General features: G+C 37.5%; 2 protein-coding genes across 2 annotated transcripts; both read left to right on the top strand.

The window, feature by feature from the left end:
- Positions 1-1994: 1994 nt before the first annotated feature.
- Positions 1995-3581, top strand: LOC130818863 (cytosolic sulfotransferase 5-like). Its single transcript, XM_057685107.1, has one exon. The coding sequence runs from the start codon at positions 2027-2029 to the stop codon at positions 3116-3118; it is 1092 nt and encodes a 363-aa protein (XP_057541090.1). The 5' UTR covers positions 1995-2026; the 3' UTR covers positions 3119-3581.
- A 6492-nt stretch (positions 3582-10073) lies between these two features.
- On the top strand, positions 10074-12326 carry LOC130818402 (uncharacterized). Its single transcript, XM_057684569.1, has 2 exons — positions 10074-11904; positions 12109-12326. Exons 1-2 carry the CDS (start codon positions 10074-10076, stop codon positions 12324-12326), a joined length of 2049 nt encoding a protein of 682 aa, XP_057540552.1.
- The last annotated feature ends 8803 nt before the right edge of the window (positions 12327-21129 follow it).

Here is a 21129-nt window from a genome sequence, read left to right as displayed (position 1 = left end):
TGAATAGTTTCATTTATATTCACATTATAATGAAAATTTCCACCTCTTAAAACAAATTTATCAAGAGTTCCTTGTTATTTTTTAGATTCATGAGACAAAGATGTGGCATCATCTTCAAGAGACTTGTGATATGCCTCAACCTCTTTTTTTGACCAATTTAAAATTTCATTTGAGTAAGAATGGGAACAACCATGGAGGGAACAAGAACACAACTCACCATAATTGCATAGACCATCATAAAGATATGAAGGAATTGTAGAGTCACTCTTAGATTCGTTGTTTTCCATTGCAAAGACTTAAAGGTTCAAGAAGAAGGTAATGGCGGATTCCAAAACAGGGGGCATGCAATTTCGAAACTTTGCCAAAACAAACAAAACGAACATCAAAAGGATGAGAATAAACCAATCTATATTTTAATCCAGTTAAAATGCTAAAAATGAAGAGCAAACAGGGGGAAAAGGGCAATTGAAGCCATGAAAATGGTTTTGAAGAGGAGAGAGAAAGTACAGTTCAAAAGGAGGAGGAAGAGTAGGAATTACTAGGGGGTAATAATGAAAACCCCAACGCCCAAGACAATAAAAGAATCCGAAAGATTAATCCGGGTACAAAAAAAGAAAAGGAGGGGTTTTAAGGGGTAAAAGTGGGATAAAAACTTTTTAAAAATAGAAAGTATTCTAAAGTGGAAGAACTTATGAAACTACCCGTTATAGTAAGGTGGAAGAACTTAAAAGAACAGAGGGAGTACTAATATAATCAAGGATTAATATTAAACTGACATGTGACAAATTATTAGAGGCAACACGTGGCAAAATGGTCGTTGTATTATGATTTAATCTTGTTAGACTTGCTAAAAGGAAGAATGAATATGAATACATTGATTTGGAAAATGATAAAGTACCAAGTGTATTCGTTTGTATCTTGTAAAATGTATTTAATATTATAGTTCTTAAGAATTAACCATGAGTAATTTAGCTTGCTAGGAAAGTTTTAGAATTTTTTGAAATGAATTAAAAAGAGGCCACATGGCATCATGTAATTCATTTACAAATCTAATTCTCCAACTGCATTTGGCAAGGTATTTGTTGAATTACCGTATTGTATGATATGATTAATAATTAACCAAAAGCGCTTGTGGCTCAATGGATAGAGCATCTGCATGTGGAGCAGACGGTTTGGAGTTCGACCCCTACTAGGCGCAAGTATCATTTGGGGGTTTTTTGACTGCGCGCATATCTCTTTTCTCCCTCCTTGGGGGAACGGGCATGATTTGTCCGCATCTTTTAGAAAAAAGAAAAACCCCTCACCCGGACCCTACTTTGTGCGGGATATTTTTAATTTAATTTGCTAGAAAAGTTTTAGAATTTTTAAAAATGAATTATAAAGAGGCCACGTGACAACATTTAATTCACTTACAACTCTAATTCTCCAACTGCCATGTGACAAAGTGGTTGTTGAATTATATGATTATATGATATCGAAATCACATTTAACAACACTTGATCATTTTACCCAATCTATTCCGCTTGTAGAAATAATTTTCAATGATAATAGTCTTGATAAGACACAAGGCTTGATCATAGGGTTAACTAAATCTCTTTAACGCTTGTAGGTGAACCAATCAATATTAATATTAATACAAAATAAACATTAAAGAAAAAATATTTTGCTCTATTTCTTTGTTTAGGTAACTAGTACGCTAAACAAAATGTCAACTTGGAGAAGATGAGGCGGATCACAAATACAAAAGAACATTCAACACATTAGTGCATTACCATAACATGGAGTATACAACATTATCATTATTCCATTATCCGTATTCCATGAGATGCGATGTCCCAACTCCCATGGACCTGACATATGAGTCATAACAAAGTAATCTACAATTTATATTGCGTATTCTATATATGTAGTGACGTACAAGGCATATTCTTTTGCCATACTCTTTCTATATAAGTATACTATATACCATTTTTTTTTTATCTCTAACCAATATTTCAATCTTTAGTTCCCACCAACAATAACAAAAATGCTAAATTTTCCACAAACAAAAGCTGAATTGAAGCAACTTCAACAATCCCTTCCAATTGAGTTTTGGATGGGAATTTTCCCCATAAATCTTTACCAAGGGTTTTGGTGTCCGCTTCTTGAACCTACAATCTCATTTCAAACTCATTTTCAGGCTCACGATACCGATATAATTCTAGCTAGCTTGCCTAAAACGGGCACTACTTGGTTAAAATCCCTTCTCTTCGCGATCGCAAATAGGAACAAGTTTCATGATTTATCTCAACATCCACTTTGTACACAAAATGCTCATGAACTTATTATTCAATTAGAGGCCAAAGGGTACAAAACAATTAAGGGTACACAACCCGATTTTACTAAAATGCCCTCGCCTCGACTTTTTGCAACCCATATACCATATAAATCCCTCCCAAACTCAATAAAAACATCAAAATGTAGGATCATATACATTTGTAGAAATCCATTTGATACTTTTGTTTCGTCATGGCATTTTTACCGTCAATTTAACGTGACTAATGGGTTAAAGAAGTTTTACCATCAGTTAAGTTTAAATATGGGGTTAAAACAATTTTACCGTCAGTTAAAATTGATCATGGGTTTTAAGAATTCTTATGGTAAATGCAATGTGAGTATGATCGAGGAAGATTTTGGTAGGTTTTGTGAAGGAAAATTTCCGTATGGCCCTTATGAAGATCATGTTCTTGGGTATTGGAAGGAGAGTATGCAAAATCCAGAGTTGTTGTTGTTTTTGCATTATGAAGACTTGAAGAACAACCCGATAACCCATGTGAAAAAGTTGGCAGAGTTTGTGGGTAACCCGTTTACGAAGGATGAAGAAAAAGGAGGTGTAATAGATGATATAATCAAACTATGTAGCCTAGAGAATTTGAAGGAAATGGAAGTGAATAAGAGTGGGAATTTTTATGGATTTTTTAATAACAAAACTTTGTTTAGAAAAGGAGAGGTAGGAGATTGGACTAATTACTTGACTCCTTCTATGGTAAAGCAATTTGATATTGTTTTTCAAGAAAAACTAAAAGGTTTTGGTTTTAGTTTTACACATAGCAAGCACTTTTGTGAAGCTCCTAACTGAGTTTTAAACGTTAGTGGGATGACTACATCAACAAAACGTTTTCCTTCATTTAAGAATATATGCTTAACAAAGTGAATTTCTTTAACTTGCATGTATGTTATTTCCTTTTGAGTATTATAAGTATGGAAAAAAATGCATATAGTCAAATAAAGTCAAGGCCAATGATCTTGCACCTTAAATAAGTGTTTGCGCACCAACAAAGGGTAAGTTTGTGTGCACATAGGCTAGGCCTTATACAATTCTCTATAATCCTTACATACCATATTTTCCTCTCCTATTCACATTTAATCAAGTACTCTATTCTATCAAATCATTTGATTTATTTGTTTTTTTGTACGTTATTCATTAATTACTATTTTGTGTTTCATTTATTCTCAATCTAAAAGTTAAAAAAAAGTTAATTGAAATTTTGTTTGATTTGTCTCGGTGTAATTACTATTATCAAGTTTTTTGTAATTTCAAATCACGCACAACTAGAGATACTAAGAATTGAATAAGTGTATCAACAAGTGTATAAAATAAAATACTTCTACATTTTAGTTGTTTCAAGACAACTTATTGCGCTGTCTAATGTATTTTTTGGATCGTCTATATGTTAAATTATACATAATTAATAACTATAAAAATATTTCATATTGTGAGAATATGCAGTGAGGCGAGTTAAACAAAATTCTACATGACAATTTTTTTCTTATATACTACCCGTAAATATATATAAATACCATTAAATGGTAAGTAATGCAAAATTTAATTTTGGAGCAACTAAAAACGGTAGATTATTTAATCAGAATAAGATGTTGTATTGAAACTCGATTTTCAAGGATAGCGTGTGAAAGTACCATTAAATGATAAATAACCCAAAATTGATTTCACAATATCACCGTAACCACACATAACATAATCACTTCATCCATATGCAGACTGGAAAAAACGTAAAGTTAATGTCAAGGAATAAATCCAATAACGTTTGAACTTTTAAATAATATAAAAAACGTTAAAATATGTGGATAAAAATTTAGAAAAATGGTACGACTTATTATAAAGAATAGAGTGGTTATCTCTTAGTTACACAGGGAGCATAGTCCATCATGCTTTCTATACGAGGTCAAGAATTCTTTAAACTAAAAGTGTAAACGTAACGTATTTTTTTTATTGTAACAATAGATACAGAGGGAGTATACGCTATCATACTCTATCATGCTTTTAATGTACTAATCAATTAGGACATGTTGTCTTAATTTCCTAATCCATAATTAGCTCATTTCAACTTCAATTATTTTATATAGAATCAGTTCTTGTCCCGTGGAAGAATAACTACCACTTTTTTAGGTTTAATTCTTACATAGTTTACAATCTTTTCTCAGCTTAACCTGTAATTCAAAAAAACTAACTTCAATTATTTCATTGTATTAGTATTACCAACTTTCTTTCGTTATTTAGTAACTCTTCTAAGAGACCATCTATCTGAGAGATGGCTCTCACGAGGCCTAACCAATAATATTAATTTATTAAAAAATGCTAATTAATTATCTTTTAAACATTACTATGGTGGAGATTTAGGGTATACAAAGTAGGTATTTTGGATATATTAAGTAGGAATTTGAGTTATACTAGTAGATATTTAGGGTTGTCAAGTATGGGTTTGGGCTATATCAAGTAGGGATTAGAGATATACCAAGCATATTTAAGGTATACCAAGTAAGAATTTGGGTTTTCAAATAGTATATATGTGTAAGTATACCAAGTAGATATTCAAGATATACCAATTATGTATTTAAGGTATACCTAGTAGCAAGGTGGAGGTATATTAGTTATGGATTTGAGATATAATAGGTATGTATTTGGGGTACACCAAGCATATATTATAGGTTGTGAAGTAGGTGTTTGAGGTATATTAGTTAATGTGAGTTTGGGTATGTAAAGTAGGTATTTGAGGTATGCCAAGTAGTCCTTTGAGGCATGTCAAATAGGTGTTTTGACGTATACCAAGTAGGTCTTAAAGGTTTACAAGAATCAGGTGATTAAAAACACCTACTTAACTACTTCATCATGCTAAACACACCTACTTAACATATTGTGAACCTCTACTTGACGTATTCTAAGACCTTCTTGAGATATCTTTAAACACCAAATAAGCATACAGTTACAGTACGTTTTCTTTTCTAAATAAAGCTCATTATCATGTAGAAGTATATTTTGTTATATTTTTTTAATTAAGTAAAAATCTTTAGTAATTTAATTTAATTTTAGTTTATTTGGCTTCCTCTTTCTTTCAATGTTGTTGAAAATCGTTGATAAGTGTAGTATTTTACATTTTTTGTTTCTTCTTTGCAGTCTATCGAGAGCTTTAGTTAGTGTTTTGATGTTTAAAGTGGTCGAGATTTGCAATATTGAGTTTACTTGCCGTTTTACGCCTTTTCATGTCATAATGATTGATATATATTCGAGTGTATATAAGCACGTTTATAACCATTTCGATTCTCGACCAAGTCTATCGAGCTTCATTGATACAAATATCATTGCGTGTTTGGACACCATTATGTAGCTCACGAAGACATTTCATGGATATGAAGAGGTCATTTAATGAGTTTTCAAGTCATATAGGGGCATTTAGCATGGTCTCGGTCGAGGTTCGATTGTAAACACAGGTGCTGGACTGATCATTAAGCTTCGACCGAACTGATCATTAAGCTTCGACCGATATTGCAGTTTTTAAAAGATTCTGACTGCTTGCAATTCGAAGCTTCGACCGATATACTAACATCTCGACCGAATTGCATATAAACCGCAAAAAGCTTTGGCCGAAACTTCTTCCCAGCTTCGACCGATGCTAGGCAGCATGATATTTATTTCACTTTCATTACATTAGTTTGGGTTTTAGATTAGTTTAAGTTTAAGTTTTAGTTTTAGTTTTAGAATTTTTAGATTTTATTTTAGGTTTTTCTTAATTTAGGCTTTAAACGAAAAAACTGTAGTCTTTAATTTAGTGCTTTAAGAATCTTATGCCATGTTTGGGAACAATAATTTTATTTGAAAAATTTGAAATTTGGCTCAAATTTATTATTTGGATAATCAAAATTTTCAAATTTGAATTTGGATCAAATTCCACCATTATTTTTAAAGTGGTGAAAGTTCAAAATTTCAGAATGACAAGGTTTGGATAGTCTTTTATGCTTTCATAATTCTTCATTTATGATTTCATAATTGAAGTCCATAATTTAAATTGAAATACTTGTTCTCAAACACAAACTTATGCATTTTCCATAAATTAGTTTCTAGGAATTTTTAGTTTTTGATTAGTAAGCTTTTGGTAATTGTTCCTAAGTACACTTTAGTTTCCCCTTAATTTTAATTAGTATCTTTAGGTAATTCGAAGTTTAGTGCTTTTCTAATCTTTTAATTATGTTGAATATTATTGTTTATGTTTGTTTATTTAATTTTATTGCTTTCATGAATATGATTGGTCAGTAGTTTCTTTTCTAAAGCTTGGTATGAATCATAATATGCATATAGATTAGTTTCTTGAGGAATTTGTTGGTTGTTGTTGTTGTTGTCTAGGGATGATTGAATATGCTAAAATCCACTTAAGTTAAAGTCTTTTATACTCTTTATATTCCCAATACCAAAGTTGATGTAGAATTATATATTAATTTAAAATGCATAACATATTAATATCACGTGACCATTTTTTCAAATTTTTTTTCCAGTTAGTTAGTTTGGAGCATGTAATAAAGGATAACTTTTCCATAACAAATAATGTTTAGTTCGTTTGCTTGCATTTCAAAACAAGCTTAAGACCCGTTACAGGCTTGTTTCGGTAAAGAAACGAGGAAGTGTAAAAGACACTTAAAATACCTGGAGATAGGTAGAAGTGTGATCAAGAGGAGCAACTCGTGGGAGGAAGTGACTTGAATTCCTGCAAAACAACACGTTAGCCTTGTCCGGGGGGTGATCTCCCGGAAAACCCCTCCGACGCTCAAGTTAGAACGTGGATATGAGAATAAGAAGAAAGTGATTGGAAACTGAATGCAAGGAGATGCGGTGGTGGATGTTAGTGGAATTCTTGGTAGGCTAAGGAGGTAAGGTATGAGTAAGGATACTTGAGAGAATTATTTTCAGATGCCCCTCCCCCTCTTGATGGTAGCCCCTATATATAATGGTGAGGAAGGAAAGTTACATCAGAGAGTGGGAGTTGAAGATCATGGAAGACATGGGCAGTCAATTCTCATGGAGGAAGGATTACCATTCAATCAAGGGGAAGTTATCTTTGAGGAGAAGTGGACTAACATGGGAGTAGTGGGCAGTTATCAATCTTGAAGTAAGGAGATCCATGCATTGTGGAAGAATGGGAAGTTGCTTTACGGGAAGGTAGTTTAAGGCATTGAGAGGTTACTAATTCACGGGTCATTCAAGGGAGATGGAAAACCCAGAAGAAGGCCCGTTGACCGAAAGTCAAAGTCAACCCAAAAGGTCAAGGGGTATTTAAGTAATATAACGTTAATTATTAAATAAATTAATAAAAGAATAAATATTACCATGACATTTAGCCCCACGCATGAAGGAGGATGTGAGGAATAGCCCCAGCGATCAGAAACATCTTCCTTTATGCGGAAAAATACGCGTCCGTCGGACTTGGTTTGATGAAGAAACATGATCGTAGAGAATACTCAAAAGCTCATAAGGAGTAATATGGCCACAATCTGGCAGATCTTCGGACGGATTAGGAAAATTTGGCTCGTAAGCTTCGAATCGACAGTTCACATGTCAAATTCCGAGTTATAATGGAGAAGTTATCGGCTTTTCAAAATAACCGCAAGAGATGCTTCAAAGTAAAGAAAAATGATTAACACCGTCAAAGTCGCGGCTTCCAGCATGCCGCGAAATATCTTTGGTTGTCCTTTTTATTTATCGGCAGAAGCGTAGATGTGGGAGTCGGATCCCGATATGTGCCCCACTGATGTCGCGGAAGTCTCAGTACTTAGAATATTTTTGAGTAAGGCAGCCCCCAAGGGGGGGTCCGACTTATCGACCTCACGGATCTCCAAGAACCTGGGTGTCTTCTTTTTATCAGGGCTTCGAGCCGGAGAGTAGGAAGGAAACATGATACCGCGGCATAGTTGAACTGACCCCCTAGCTAAATGAGCCACATGACACGGCTTGAACATATACTTTGATTTTTATTCTCTACTGAGGTACTTAGGGGGGTCCGACTTATCGATGAGGCGGGGAATTTTTAAAACTTGTCGTTTTGAATTTCCTCGTTCTAACATGCCCCCCTTCTATCTCAAAAGACGTGGAAAGATTTCGTAATTCCATGTCACGGATGACACTAAAGGTACGGAAGCATTTTTCCTGTACTTAGAATTTTTACCTTAACTGGGACCATTTGGGGGTCCGACTTGTCGACCATGCGGACACCCTAACACGGAATAATTCGCATTCGTTCTGGAGTGCAACTCAGGGTCCGACTCATCGACCTTTCGGAATATTATCAATACCAGACCACAAAACATATCCACAACTTCCCTACGACGCGGGGCATTTAGGTCCGCGTCTTCGATCATACGGATAAAGGCAGATTATGCCATACTTAGTTTTTACAACATGAGTGTTCCAAGGAGTCCGACTTATCAATCATACGGACTCTGAAATATTTCACCTCATACATACGACGGTTTAGAGCAAAAGTAATGCGGCATGGCGTTCGCCGTATCCATAAGTCGGACAGCTGAACATGTAACTTTTCATACTTGAAATAATTCATTCTTGGGACGTACTCAAATGTTGAAAGACTTAGAACAAATTTCCACTCTCCCTCTCTTTGGGGGTCCGACTTATCGATCTCCCGGCTATAGTTAAGAACTGATACTTTAAAGATTTTTCAATATTTCCCTTCTATTGAGGGTCCGACTTGTAGACCTTACGGAACGCGTTTATTGTACTCAAGATTTTTCAATTTTTCAATTTTTCAATACTTCCTCTCATGGGGAGTCCGACTTATCTTTTTCCCGGCTCTCGTATGGGATTCTTTCCATTTATTGTACTCAAGTCCCAAAGGCATTTATTGCTGTTATAAATAGGGTGGTTGGAACAGTCATTACTTCCTTCAAATTTTTACATCGCTGGAAAGAGAAAGTAGAGAGAGACGCTCTGACAATCTTCATCCCTCCTTCAAACTTCTGACAAATTCTTGAAGATCTTCAAGATATCTGACAGATCTTCATCAAGTTTCTGACAAATCTCCAACTTTCTTCAAGGGTATTCAAACTTTTTCCCAGATCTTCAAATTTCTTCAAGTTAATCTTCAAACTGTTCTTAAATTTCTTCGATTTGTTCTTGAATTTCTTCAAATTATTCTTGAATGTTAGCCTAGGACATTGAATTCGTTTTATGAATTTAGTCTCTGTCCTTTACGAGTTTCGCCTATTACTTTATGTTTCTTGTTAACATGTGTGTCGATTTCACGGATTTGAATAAGGCTTGCCCCAAGGACGACTATCCACTTCCAAAAATAGATCGCCTGGTGGACTCCACAGCAGGCCATGCGCTACTAAGTTTCATGGATGCCAATGCCGGATATCACCAGATTCGATTGGCGCCGGAGGACCAAACACACACGGCCTTCATTACTAGCATGGGTGTCTACTGCTACAAAGTCATGCCCTTCGGGTTAAAAAATGCTGGAGCCACCTATCAAAGGATGGTAAACAAAGTTTTCCAATCTCAGATTGGACGGAATTTAGAGGTATACGTGGATGACATGATAACAAAAAGCAAGCACGCAACTCAACACGCTGCGGATTTGCGTGAAACGTTCAATACCCTTCGTAAACACCAGATGAAGCTCAATCCGGACAAGTGAGTGTTCGGGGTCACCGGGGGAAAATGTCTCGGCTTCTTGGTAGACGAGCGGGGCATCGAGGCAAATCCAGATAAGATTCAGGCCATTCAAAACATGAGATCCCCCACCTCCGTAAAAGAAGTACAAAAGCTCACGGGGTGTATAGCTGCACTAGGAAGATTCCTTTCAAAGTCAGCGGACAAATGCTTGCCTTTCTTCAAAACGATAAAGCAACAGAAATTCGAATGGACCGCGGAAGCAGAAGAGTCTTTCCGCCAGCTTAAGGAGCACCTATCGGCCTTGCCAAAACTAGTTTCGCCTATCAACGGGGAAAAGCTAGTCTTATATGTCTCTGTCTCCGAATACTCGTTATCCGGAGTGCTTGTGGCGGAAAGGGAAAAGAAGCAGCTCCCAATATACTATGTGAGTCATGCATTCCGCGGCTCAGAAGGGAATTACTGCGAAGTGGAAAAGGTCATATTTGCAATAGTGATGGCCAGCAGGAAATTGAAGCCATACTTTCAGTCCAACCCGATCATTGTCCGGACTGATCAACCTTTAAAAAAGATTCTTGAGGGGAAAAACAAGTCGAGCCGTGTCACAGATTGGGCAAACCAGCTAGCAGATTTCGGCATCGAGTACGAGCCTCGAACGGCAATTAAAGCACAGGCCTTGGCTGACTTTATTGCTGAAAGCACTTCCTCCCCTCCTGCTGAACTTAATCGAGAATGGAAATTGTATGTAGACGGGTCTTCAACACAATCGGCGAATGGGGCCGGGCTCCTCATTGTGTCTTCCGCCGGGGTCCGCATGGAAAGGGCGGTCAGATTTGAGTTCGCGGCATCCAACAATGAGGCCGAGTATGAAGCATTACTGATGGGGCTGAAAATCTGCTGTGAGGCAGGGGCTAAAGAATTGGCCGCATTCTCGGACTCCCAATTAATAGTGGGGCAAGTAAACGGGGAATTCGAGGCTAAAGATGATAGCATGAAAATGTATCTGCAGCAAGTGAAGGACTTTGTTCCAAAGTTTGATAAGTTCACGTTGGAGCACATTCCACGATCCCAAAATGCCCAAGCCGATTCCCTAGCAAAACTTGCCAGCTCTGCAGATACTTCCGCGGCTCGTGATATAATTTGGGAAGTGCTCCCCAACCCCAGCATCAACTTCATGATCAACACCATCGACAGATCTGAAACATGGATGGAGCCATACGTTAAGTACTTGCAAGATCAAACGCTCCCCCAGGACGAGAATCAGGCCAAAATGCTCCAGAAGAAGGCCAAATGGTTCGAACTTCATGAAGGAACGCTTTATAAAAAGTCATACACACATCCCCTCCTGAAATGTGTTGCTCCTGAAGAAGGAAACTATATCCTACGCGAAATACACGAAGGCGGATGCGGAATACACCAGGGAGTGCGAACGGTCATTAGCAAAGTCCTTAGAAGTGGTTATTATTGGCCTTCACTCCGGAAAGACGCGGAAGAGTTGATCCTACGGTGTCCTGAATGTCAGTATCACTCAAAGATAGGGAGGAAACCCTCTAATTACTTGACCGTCTTGCAAGCCGTCCTGCCATTCGACAAGTGGGGTATGGATCTCCTTGGCCCTTTTCCACCAGCAAAGGGGCAGCGCAAGTTCATCATTGTGGCTATTGATTACTTCACTAAGTACGTAGAAGCAGAGGCTCTTAGTTCGATCACAGACAAGCAAGTCTGTCAATTTTTATGGCGGAACATCATCACAAGATACGGCATACCGAGGGTGATCATTACGGATAATGGAAGGCAATTTGTCAGCAAGAACACCATCGAGTATTGCGACAAATTCTACATCCAAATCAGATTTAGTTCTGTGTCCAGACCGCAAACTAACGGTCAAGTCGAGTCCGCCAACAAGGAGATACTAAATGGTATCAAAAAGAAGATAGAAGGGGTCAAGGGTAATTGGGATGAAGAACTACCCGGAATCTTATGGGCCAGTCGAACCACCATAAAAGAGGCCACGGGGCACACACCGTTCTCTTTAGTGTACGGGTCCGAAGCCGTATTTCCAGTGGAAATAGGAGTACCCTCTACAATGGTCACCTACTACTCATACGACGAGAACGAAGAAGGAAAAAGAGCAAACTTAGACCTACTTCCAGAGACCAGAGGAAATGCACTACTGAGATCGGTGGCCCAAAAGCAGAAGATGATTTGTAGCTTCAACCGCCATGTGAAAACAAGACGTATCCAAGTCAATGATCTCGTCCTCCGAAAAGTCGAAGCTACTGGGAAGATTGTTGAAAAAGGAAAGTTAAGGTCAACTGGGATGGACCTTTCAAAGTCACCCGCATCATCAAACCAGGAACGTTCGAACTAGAAGACATGAAAGGGAGAAAACTACCCCGTTCATGGAATGGAGACCACTTAAAGAAATTCTTCATTTAATAAAATTTGCAAGGGGCAATCAGTTACTAATATCAGTGTAAGCAGGTTCATCAGTGACAAAATTATCAGCATCAATCCGCGACTACCTTCATCCCGCAACATAGTTGCGTTGTCATTCGAAATTACTTCTCTCATCATCACTTGTATTCTTATCAGTCATTTATAAATAGAAGTTTCATTTTCAGATTATCCGGCTCTTATATTCGCAAATATTTGGTAAAATTCTTTTGCAATTCTTATCAAATCAGTAATATTCATAAGACGGACCCCTCGAGAGGGGTCCCATTATCAAATTATAATAAGTCACTAACGAACTTGTGATGTCGACAAATCGGACCCTTAGAATAGGGTTCCAAGACCGAAAATCATTTGAAATATATATCCACCGTCTGTTCGGGACATTGATAAGTCGGACCCCCAGTTTGGGGTCCCATAGTTCAAAAATATTCTAAGTTTTTCACAAAGGTGTTTCCCAACCGGGACATCGATAAGTCGAACCCCCCGTTTGGGGTCCCAATTCAAAAATATTCTAAGTTTTCACAAAGATGTTTCCCAACCGGGACATCGATAAGTCGGACCCCCCGTTTGGGGTCCCAGCTCAAAAATATTCTAAGTTTTCACAAAGATGTTTTCCAACCGGGACATTGATAAGTCGGACCCCCAGTTTGGGGTCCCTGAGTTCAAAAATATTCTAAGTTTTCCACTAAGATGTCCCCCAACCAGGACATCGAAAAGTCGGACCCCCAGAAGGGGGTCTAAGGACTGAAAATATTCTAAGTATAAATCTCCTTGATGTCGCCCGCACGTGACATCGGCAAATCGTGCCCTCTGCTGAAACGATTCAGCAAATATTCCGCGGGCTCAAGACGATAGAAGCCACGGCTTAACAAACAAGCATGGATACTATGAATAAACTTTCCATGATTCAAAAATATATACATCAGAATATTCAAAATACAGAGTTGAATGTTTGCAAAAATCAAATTACAAAATTACAAGACTATACATCTTCCAAAAAGGCGTCCATATCTTGACCCGACGACAGAGGAGACTCGACCCTCCCCTCTTCAAGACTGGGGGTGAAGCTTACATAATCTTCTACATTGAACGGCTCCACCCCAATCTCGGACAGCTCTCGGGATAAGCCCTGGAGGTTTCTACCTTCATCGATGATAAGATTGGATAAATCAAGGCACAAACTCTCCAGGCTGGAGAGCGTCAAGTTTTCCGGGACCTCTGACGCCGGAGGAGAAGAAAGAGCTAACTGATCTAAGTCGAGGCATAAAGCCTCCTTCTCAGCCTCAGCATTCATCCTTTCGGACCAGGCCCTTTTTTCCTCCGCATCCCAGACAGCGTCGACCAGTACCGCCGACTCACCGTCCAAGACGGAAGCAAGGTTGGACAAGGCTTCACCCCCCTTCTGATTAGCAGTTTGCTGAAGGGAAGTAAAATCCATGCCCAACTCTGCGGCGGCCAAGCGATACTTTTCGTCGCTAATCAAGGAACCGGCGTTCATCATCTCCGCCGTCAGATCTCCAAGAAACTTCGACGCTTCCGGCTCATCCGAAAGTAGCCAGTCTCGAGCTATCCGGGCCTTCCTCGTTAGGCACAGTTTATACACCTTGGCCGCGGATAGAATCATCTTGAAGTGGGCAGAATCAGCCGACACTTGCTGCATAAGTTGCTGGTTCTGATGAACGAGCTTGGCGTGGGTATCCATCAGCAAGCCGACTTCATGGCCAAGGGTCGCAGACCTGTTGGAAGCAGCATCTAAGTTTTCGACGGTCTGGTCCAGCTGCTTCCTTGCCCTTTCCCGCCATTGTTCGGTCCTGACCAAGCGTTCTTTCAGCTCAGAACACTTGGCCAGTTTCTCCTTTAAGCTCGGCAGGTCCTCCCGCAACTTTGATAATTCATCGTTCAGCTCTTCGCAGCGGGAGGTAAGGGCGGCCACGGTCTCCTGGTCCGCGGCACTCTGACGGTTGGTGTCGAGCTCAAAAGCCAACCGTATGAACGCCTGCAAAGGAACGGCTATTAAAGAAATCTGGAAACACGAAGTAATCATCACTAAGCGTAAAGTCATTACCTCTGCCGCCGAAGCTTGTGCCTGACGCACCCTATCACGGGGGGGGCAAGGACTCCAGTAGGTCGACGTCCACCTTGCTGACTAGGTTGGACGTCGCCCTGTTAAAGCGAACAATCAGGCCCTTGTGCCCCAGCTCTGGAAAGGGCGTCTCGTGTCGGAAAGGGGAAACTTCCCGACGACGATAAACCTCAGCGAACTCCGGTGAGGGAGCCGCGGAAGACTCCCCCACCTTCTCCTTCCCCTTGCTCGGGACTGGCAGTGGAGCATCCAAGGGGGGCGACGCTTCCTCTTCAGCCGACCTCATCTGGAGAGGCACGGCTGTATGGATCGTGCCCACAGAGGCCCTTTTGGCCGAGCTCCCCTGGTGGGATGAAGAATCTCTTTTCCTCTTCTTCTTCCCACTCTTTTTAGTCACCCCCCTCGTCTGCGGAGGAATCACCCTCTTAGATTCATCGGGGATGTGGACTTGCTTCCTCTCCTCGAGAAGACGGAGAGCCTCCTGTTCCGAGGGCACGTCATCCAGGCCCTTCCCCACAGACGGCGCCAAACTGTTTCGGTAAAGAAACGAGGAAGTGTAAAAGACACTTAAAATACCTGGAGATAGGTAGAAGTGTGATCAAGAGGAGCAACTCGTGGGAGGAAGTGACTTGAATTCCTGCAAAACAACACGTTAGCCTTGTCCGGGGGGTGATCTCCCGGAAAACCCCTCTCCGACGCTCAAGTTAGAACGTGGATATGAGAATAAGAAGAAAGTGATTGGAAACTGAATGCAAGGAGATGCGGTGGTGGATGTTAGTGGAATTCTTGGTAGGCTAAGGAGGTAAGGTATGAGTAAGGATACTTGAGAGAATTATTTCAGATGCCCCTCCCCCTCTTGATGGTAGCCCCTATATATAATGGTGAGGAAGGGAAGTTACATTAGAGAGTGGGAGTTGAAGATCATGGAAGACATGGGCAGTCAATTCTCATGGAGGAAGGATTACCATTCAATCAAGGGGAAGTTATCTTTGAGGAGAAGTGGACTAACATGGGAGTAGTGGGCAGTTATCAATCTTGAAGTAAGGAGATCCATGCATTGTGGAAGAATGGGAAGTTGCTTTACAGGAAGGTAGTTTAAGGCATTGAGAGGTTACTAATTCACGGGCCATTCAAGGGAGATGGAAAACCCAGAAGAAGGCCCGTTGACCGAAAGTCAAAGTCAACCCGAAAGGTCAAGGGGTATTTAAGTAATATAACGTTAATTATTAAATAAATTAATAAAAGAATAAATATTACCATGACAAGGCTCATGAATTTTGTGCTTATTGATGATGATAGCTGCCCCATGTGTTTATCTGTAGCTCAAACTCTAGAACACCTATTTTTCAAATGTGTATTCAGTTCAACATGTTTAGCTGCCTTGTCTGACTGGTTAGGTGTTCCCTTGCTCAACTCCAATCTAGAAAGGCTGGCTCGAAAGAAATGAAATGCTTCAGGTATGAAAAAGAAAGTGATCTTTCCTAGTCTTTGTAATCTATGCCATCACATTTAGAGAGCTCGAAATAATGTTATTTGGAGTTTTAGCATGAGTACTACTGCTGTTGTGATGAAAAGAATTCGACAAGATGTAAGCGGAAGATTTATTGCTCTATACCCATGTCACTCTGATGAATGGTGTAGACTAGGGACGGTAATGGATATTGAACCCGATCCGGATGCGTGGATCCGTATCCGTTTTCACGGATTTGGATCCTTAAAAAACCTTCGAATCCAGATCCGTTTAAATTTGACGAGTTCGAGTCCGGATCCGAATCTCAGAAAAATGCCCGAGCCCGGACCCAGACCCGTGGATCTGGAGGACCCATTTTTTAATTTATATATATTAAATATACTTACTGTACAACAGTACTACACTACTACTGTAGTTTGTATTTTAATTATAATTTGAATGTGACATACAAGTATATTACATTATCAGTGACTCACTAAGTCCCTGTACTAGTCACTACTCCTAATCCTTAATCCCAGTTCCCCACTCTTCCTCACAAATGATACACACAATCATTTTAAGTTGTATAATGTTTTTTTAGGTGATCGATTGTGAAATTATATATATTATTATCATTAGTCAATGAATATAGCGTTATGGTAATCTCAACACGATCCAAAAATACCAAAAAAGCAAAACTAAGTCAAACCCATTTTGGACCCGGATCCGGTATTGGATCCGCAGTTTCCACGGATCCGGATATGGGTCTTGCAAAACTGGATCCGCGGATCCGGATTCGAATATGGATCCTACTCTTGAAAACGGATATGGATCCAGATCCACCTGGACCCGCTCCATATGCGACCCATTGCCATCTGTAGTGTAGACTTTTATTTTCCTAGTACTTCTTGTATAGGTTGATTTTCTCCGTTCTATAACGTGCCTCCTTCCCTTGCACATGAAGAGTGACCTGAGGTAACCCTTTTTAGAAAATAGATCTCTTCTTCATACTGATGCAAATACAAGGCTAAAGTCTTCCTCTCATTTGTGTTTGTACTTGTCTTTTGTATGGTGCAATGGAAAGTTTTATTTTTTTCAAAAAAAAAAAATAAAGGATAACTTTTTCATACAAAAGAGGTAATGTTGGATCACAATAGGGGTCACCATGATTGTAAACTTAAAAATAAATTATTATTTTATAACACTAAATCAATTTCAAATTTATTGTCCATGTGGTAGAATTCCAAACCAAACAATACAAAAGTACAAGTTTTACGTGAATTAAACCCTAGAAGGACACCTTTAAAATATTATAAAGGGTAACTTTGTCTTACTAGAGGGGTGACATTGATTAAACTAGAAGTCACCTTCATTATAAACATTAAAATAAATAATAATTTTTGTAGAACCACAAATCAATTTCAAAATTTATTGTTAATATGATAAAATTTTAAACCAAACACAACAAATACTAGTTAATTACATTATAGGGGAAGGATAACACATAAATATAGGGTATCTTTGTCCAACAACTTAAAGGTAATATTGAATCACAATAGGGGTCACATTGATTACTATAAAGAGTGAAGAGAATAGAAATAGAAATGATAAAACTGGATCTACACTATTTAGTGTGAACCAATGTAAGTCCACACAAGAGTTTCTCCTTTTTAATAGGAAAAATTACAAAAAACTACCTAATCTATAACACCTTTTGATAAAACTACCTAATCTAATTTTTTTTTTTTGCCAAAAAGTACCTTAAATGACATAAACGTTTGCAAAAGACTATCACTTGATGGAATCAGTTAGTTGACTGTTAAGTGGGTCTTTGACTTTACACGTGACTAGCACATGACTTCATTTTATAACTCAAAAATATTATATTTCCTTTATTTTTTTTCCCTCCACTCTCATTTGATAATCTCTCTCTCTCTCTCACTATTCATGAAAGACACCCATCAACACTAATCAACACTTCAATGCAGCATTAATCATCCAATCCAATCAACTCGTAAGTTCTTTAATTGATTTTTATTTCACTAATCTACTCCTTAATTTCGAATTTCACTCATATGTGCTATGAATTGTGGTTTTTGCATGGTTTTGTTCAATGAAAAATCTTGCCTTTAAAATTTTTTGATTCTTGATCCTCTGTTCTTTTCCATTGATTTTCGTCTGAACTTTTGAACCATTCATCTTTGTTCATTTGAATAAACTCGTTTTTTATGGGGAAAAAAGAGATTATTAAAGGAAAAAAGGTTTGATTTCTTAGGGTTTTTGATTGTATTGTGTTTGTTTGAATTTAATGTTAGTTGTTTATGTGTTGTGATTCTAATTTCCACAGGCACATATATCGAGCTTCGATTTTTTTGTGGAAGGAGAGGACATAATTTAATTTGGGAAAAAAATTAGGGTTCTTAAGAATTGAATGGAAAAGGAGGAAAAATTAGAGTTCTTAAGAATTGAATGGAAAAGCAGAAAAAATTAGGGTTCTTTAGAATTGAAGGGGAAAGAGAAAAGAATTAGAGATATTCATGTTTTAAAATAGCAAATAGCACTAACTTAAGTAACTCACATGACCCATGTGCTGGTCAAAATAAAATTTTAACGGTCAACTAACTAATTCCGTCAAATAGTAGTCTTTTGCAAACGTTTATGTCATTTAAGGTAGTTTTTTGCAAAAAAAATTAGATTAGGTAATTTTTTGCAAAAGGTGCTATAGATTAGGTAATTTTTTGCAAAAGGTGCTTGTTTTTCTATAACTATATTATTTTAAAACTTGCTCAATCCACATAAGTTTTAGTATTGACATATTTAAAAGATGATTTATAAACAATAATTCAATTATATATTATTGTTATCAGATTCAAATTTTCCTATTAAAAGATAATAATTGATATGACAATATTATAACAAATAGGGATATTATCAATGGTACCCCTGTACTATAGCAATATATCAATGGTACCCCAGTTAATTTCAATGGTACCCCCCCAACTATATGCTAATTACAACCGTGACACTATTAATTATTTTTCCGTTACGTTGCCGTTAAATCTCGAATGACCAAACCATGGTTAGTTTCCCTCTCCTCTTCCTTCTCTCCTTCCATGGCTGCTTCATTTCAGGTGGGATTTTCACCATAAAACGAGTTGTTCCAGAGACATTCTAGAAGCTCAAACTGTTACACCCAACAAGTACATTATCATCAATTTTTCCATTAAATTTATTTAAAGATAAATCAAGGTACTTCAAGTTAGGACAATTTTCCCCAAAATTTGGTATGGAACTTGATATATTATTGTAAGAAAGATCCAAATACTCCAAATTAGAACACCCATTAAGAGAAAATGTTCCTTGTAACTTATTACCCTTTAAAGCTAAGTGGGTTAACTTCTCACAACCTTGAGAGAACACCCATGAAAAAACTTGTTGCCCAGATAAATGATTTAAAGAAACATCCAAAGTTTTGAGAGACAGCCCAAAATGAGCCCCTTTCAAATCTTTAGAAGAATCCAATAAATTGAAGGAAATATTCAAACTTGATAATGAAGAACAAGAAGAAAACTTTGACAAATCAAGGAAAGACCTAGAAATGGAATTTTGAGAGAGGTCAAGTTTATGTGGGTAAAGTTTCATTAAGCTAAATTTATAGTTTTACAAGTGGGTTTCAGTGGGTTAGGGTTTCATAGTCAGCCATTAATGAGAAAGCTCAAAGCTTGATTAATGAAGGAAAAGACAGAGGAAGATAGAGAAAGAAGAAAGTGGTAAAAGATTGGAGTAAGGAAGAAGAGAAGGATATATATTAAGAGGAGGAATTAAGAAGGAAGACTTAGGGAGGAGTGGAGGAAACAACTGGTACGTTCTGCATGTTCGGGTTGATCATTGTCGGGCTTGAGATGAAGCAGCCATGGAAGGAGAGTAGGAAGAGGAGTGAGAAAAGGGAAGACGAAGAAACTAACCATGGTTAGGTCAAATTCGAGATTTAACGGGCATTTAACGGAAAAAAGTAAAATAGTGTCACGGTTGTAATTAGCATATAGTTGGGGGTACCATTGTAATTAACGTGGGTACCATTGATATTTTGCTATAATACAGGGGTACCATTGATAATATCCCTAACAAATAATAAAACAAAATTAAACACTGAAGATGTTTATATTCAAAATACAATACTTCCTCCGTTTATACTAACTATATTTCAGCTTTTACGCAATTAAGTGCGTTATTTATTTTTAATCATTTACACCTAACTATACTTTTTTCTTATGCATTTAGATGCAATATATAAAATAAGCTTGAAAAATGAATAGTACAAATAACCCCATAGTTAATAATATCGCGACTCTGATCTACGATTCTATGATTTTACGATTCAAAACAAGCAATTGATTCAGATAAACTGTAGGTAGAATCATAGAGTTTGTAGAATATCATCTTACGATCTTATTGAAACAAAATTTTGAGAGGTAGAATTCTAACACAATTCCACGATAATACAATCTAATGACCCGATCAAGCAAATTTAGTCTCAATTATTATTAATTTTTTGTATCTAATACTAATTTTAACTAATTTCTTTTACATATGTTTGAAAAACCATAATCTTAATTTAAAACAATAAAGTTTTTTATTGATATTGCAATTTCAACAAATTATTTTATGTTTATGCATTTGATTCTTAAAAAATAAGTCAAACAAAATTTGAATTTACAAGTTTAGGCTTTTGAAATAACTAATTAATATTAGGGACTAAATATTTTAGCATATATAGAAGCATAAGTTTATTTTGTAGGATCGTATGATTCTACAATTCGATCCTACCGGTATGATTATTCTATTTCTCTACACGATTTTAAGTTGAATCTCGATTTCAATAACTTTGAATAACTATAATATAGCAAATATTTTAGAACAAATATAGTATCAAATCACATTTAGATGTTAGTTCACCTATTTATATTCAACATTCTCAATGCGATCGAATATTTTTCAAATTTCAATTTCTGTGGCATATAGGAATTTTGAAATCTTTCCTAGTACTATCTTTGGAATTTTCACTACAAGAAAAACACACGTTTCGGACCACCCAAAACAGTCGAAAATCAGTCGGTATAGAGTTATACGGACTGATTTCCGACTATTTTGGGATAGTCGGTTCAGAATGGCCGGAATTTCACT

This window comes from Amaranthus tricolor, chromosome 7 (assembly GCF_026212465.1).
Source record: "Amaranthus tricolor cultivar Red isolate AtriRed21 chromosome 7, ASM2621246v1, whole genome shotgun sequence".
NCBI classification, from domain to species: Eukaryota; Viridiplantae; Streptophyta; class Magnoliopsida; order Caryophyllales; family Amaranthaceae; genus Amaranthus; species Amaranthus tricolor.
The sequence above is the reverse complement of the archived record's forward strand: the minus strand, read 5'-3'. Positions and strand labels throughout refer to the sequence as shown.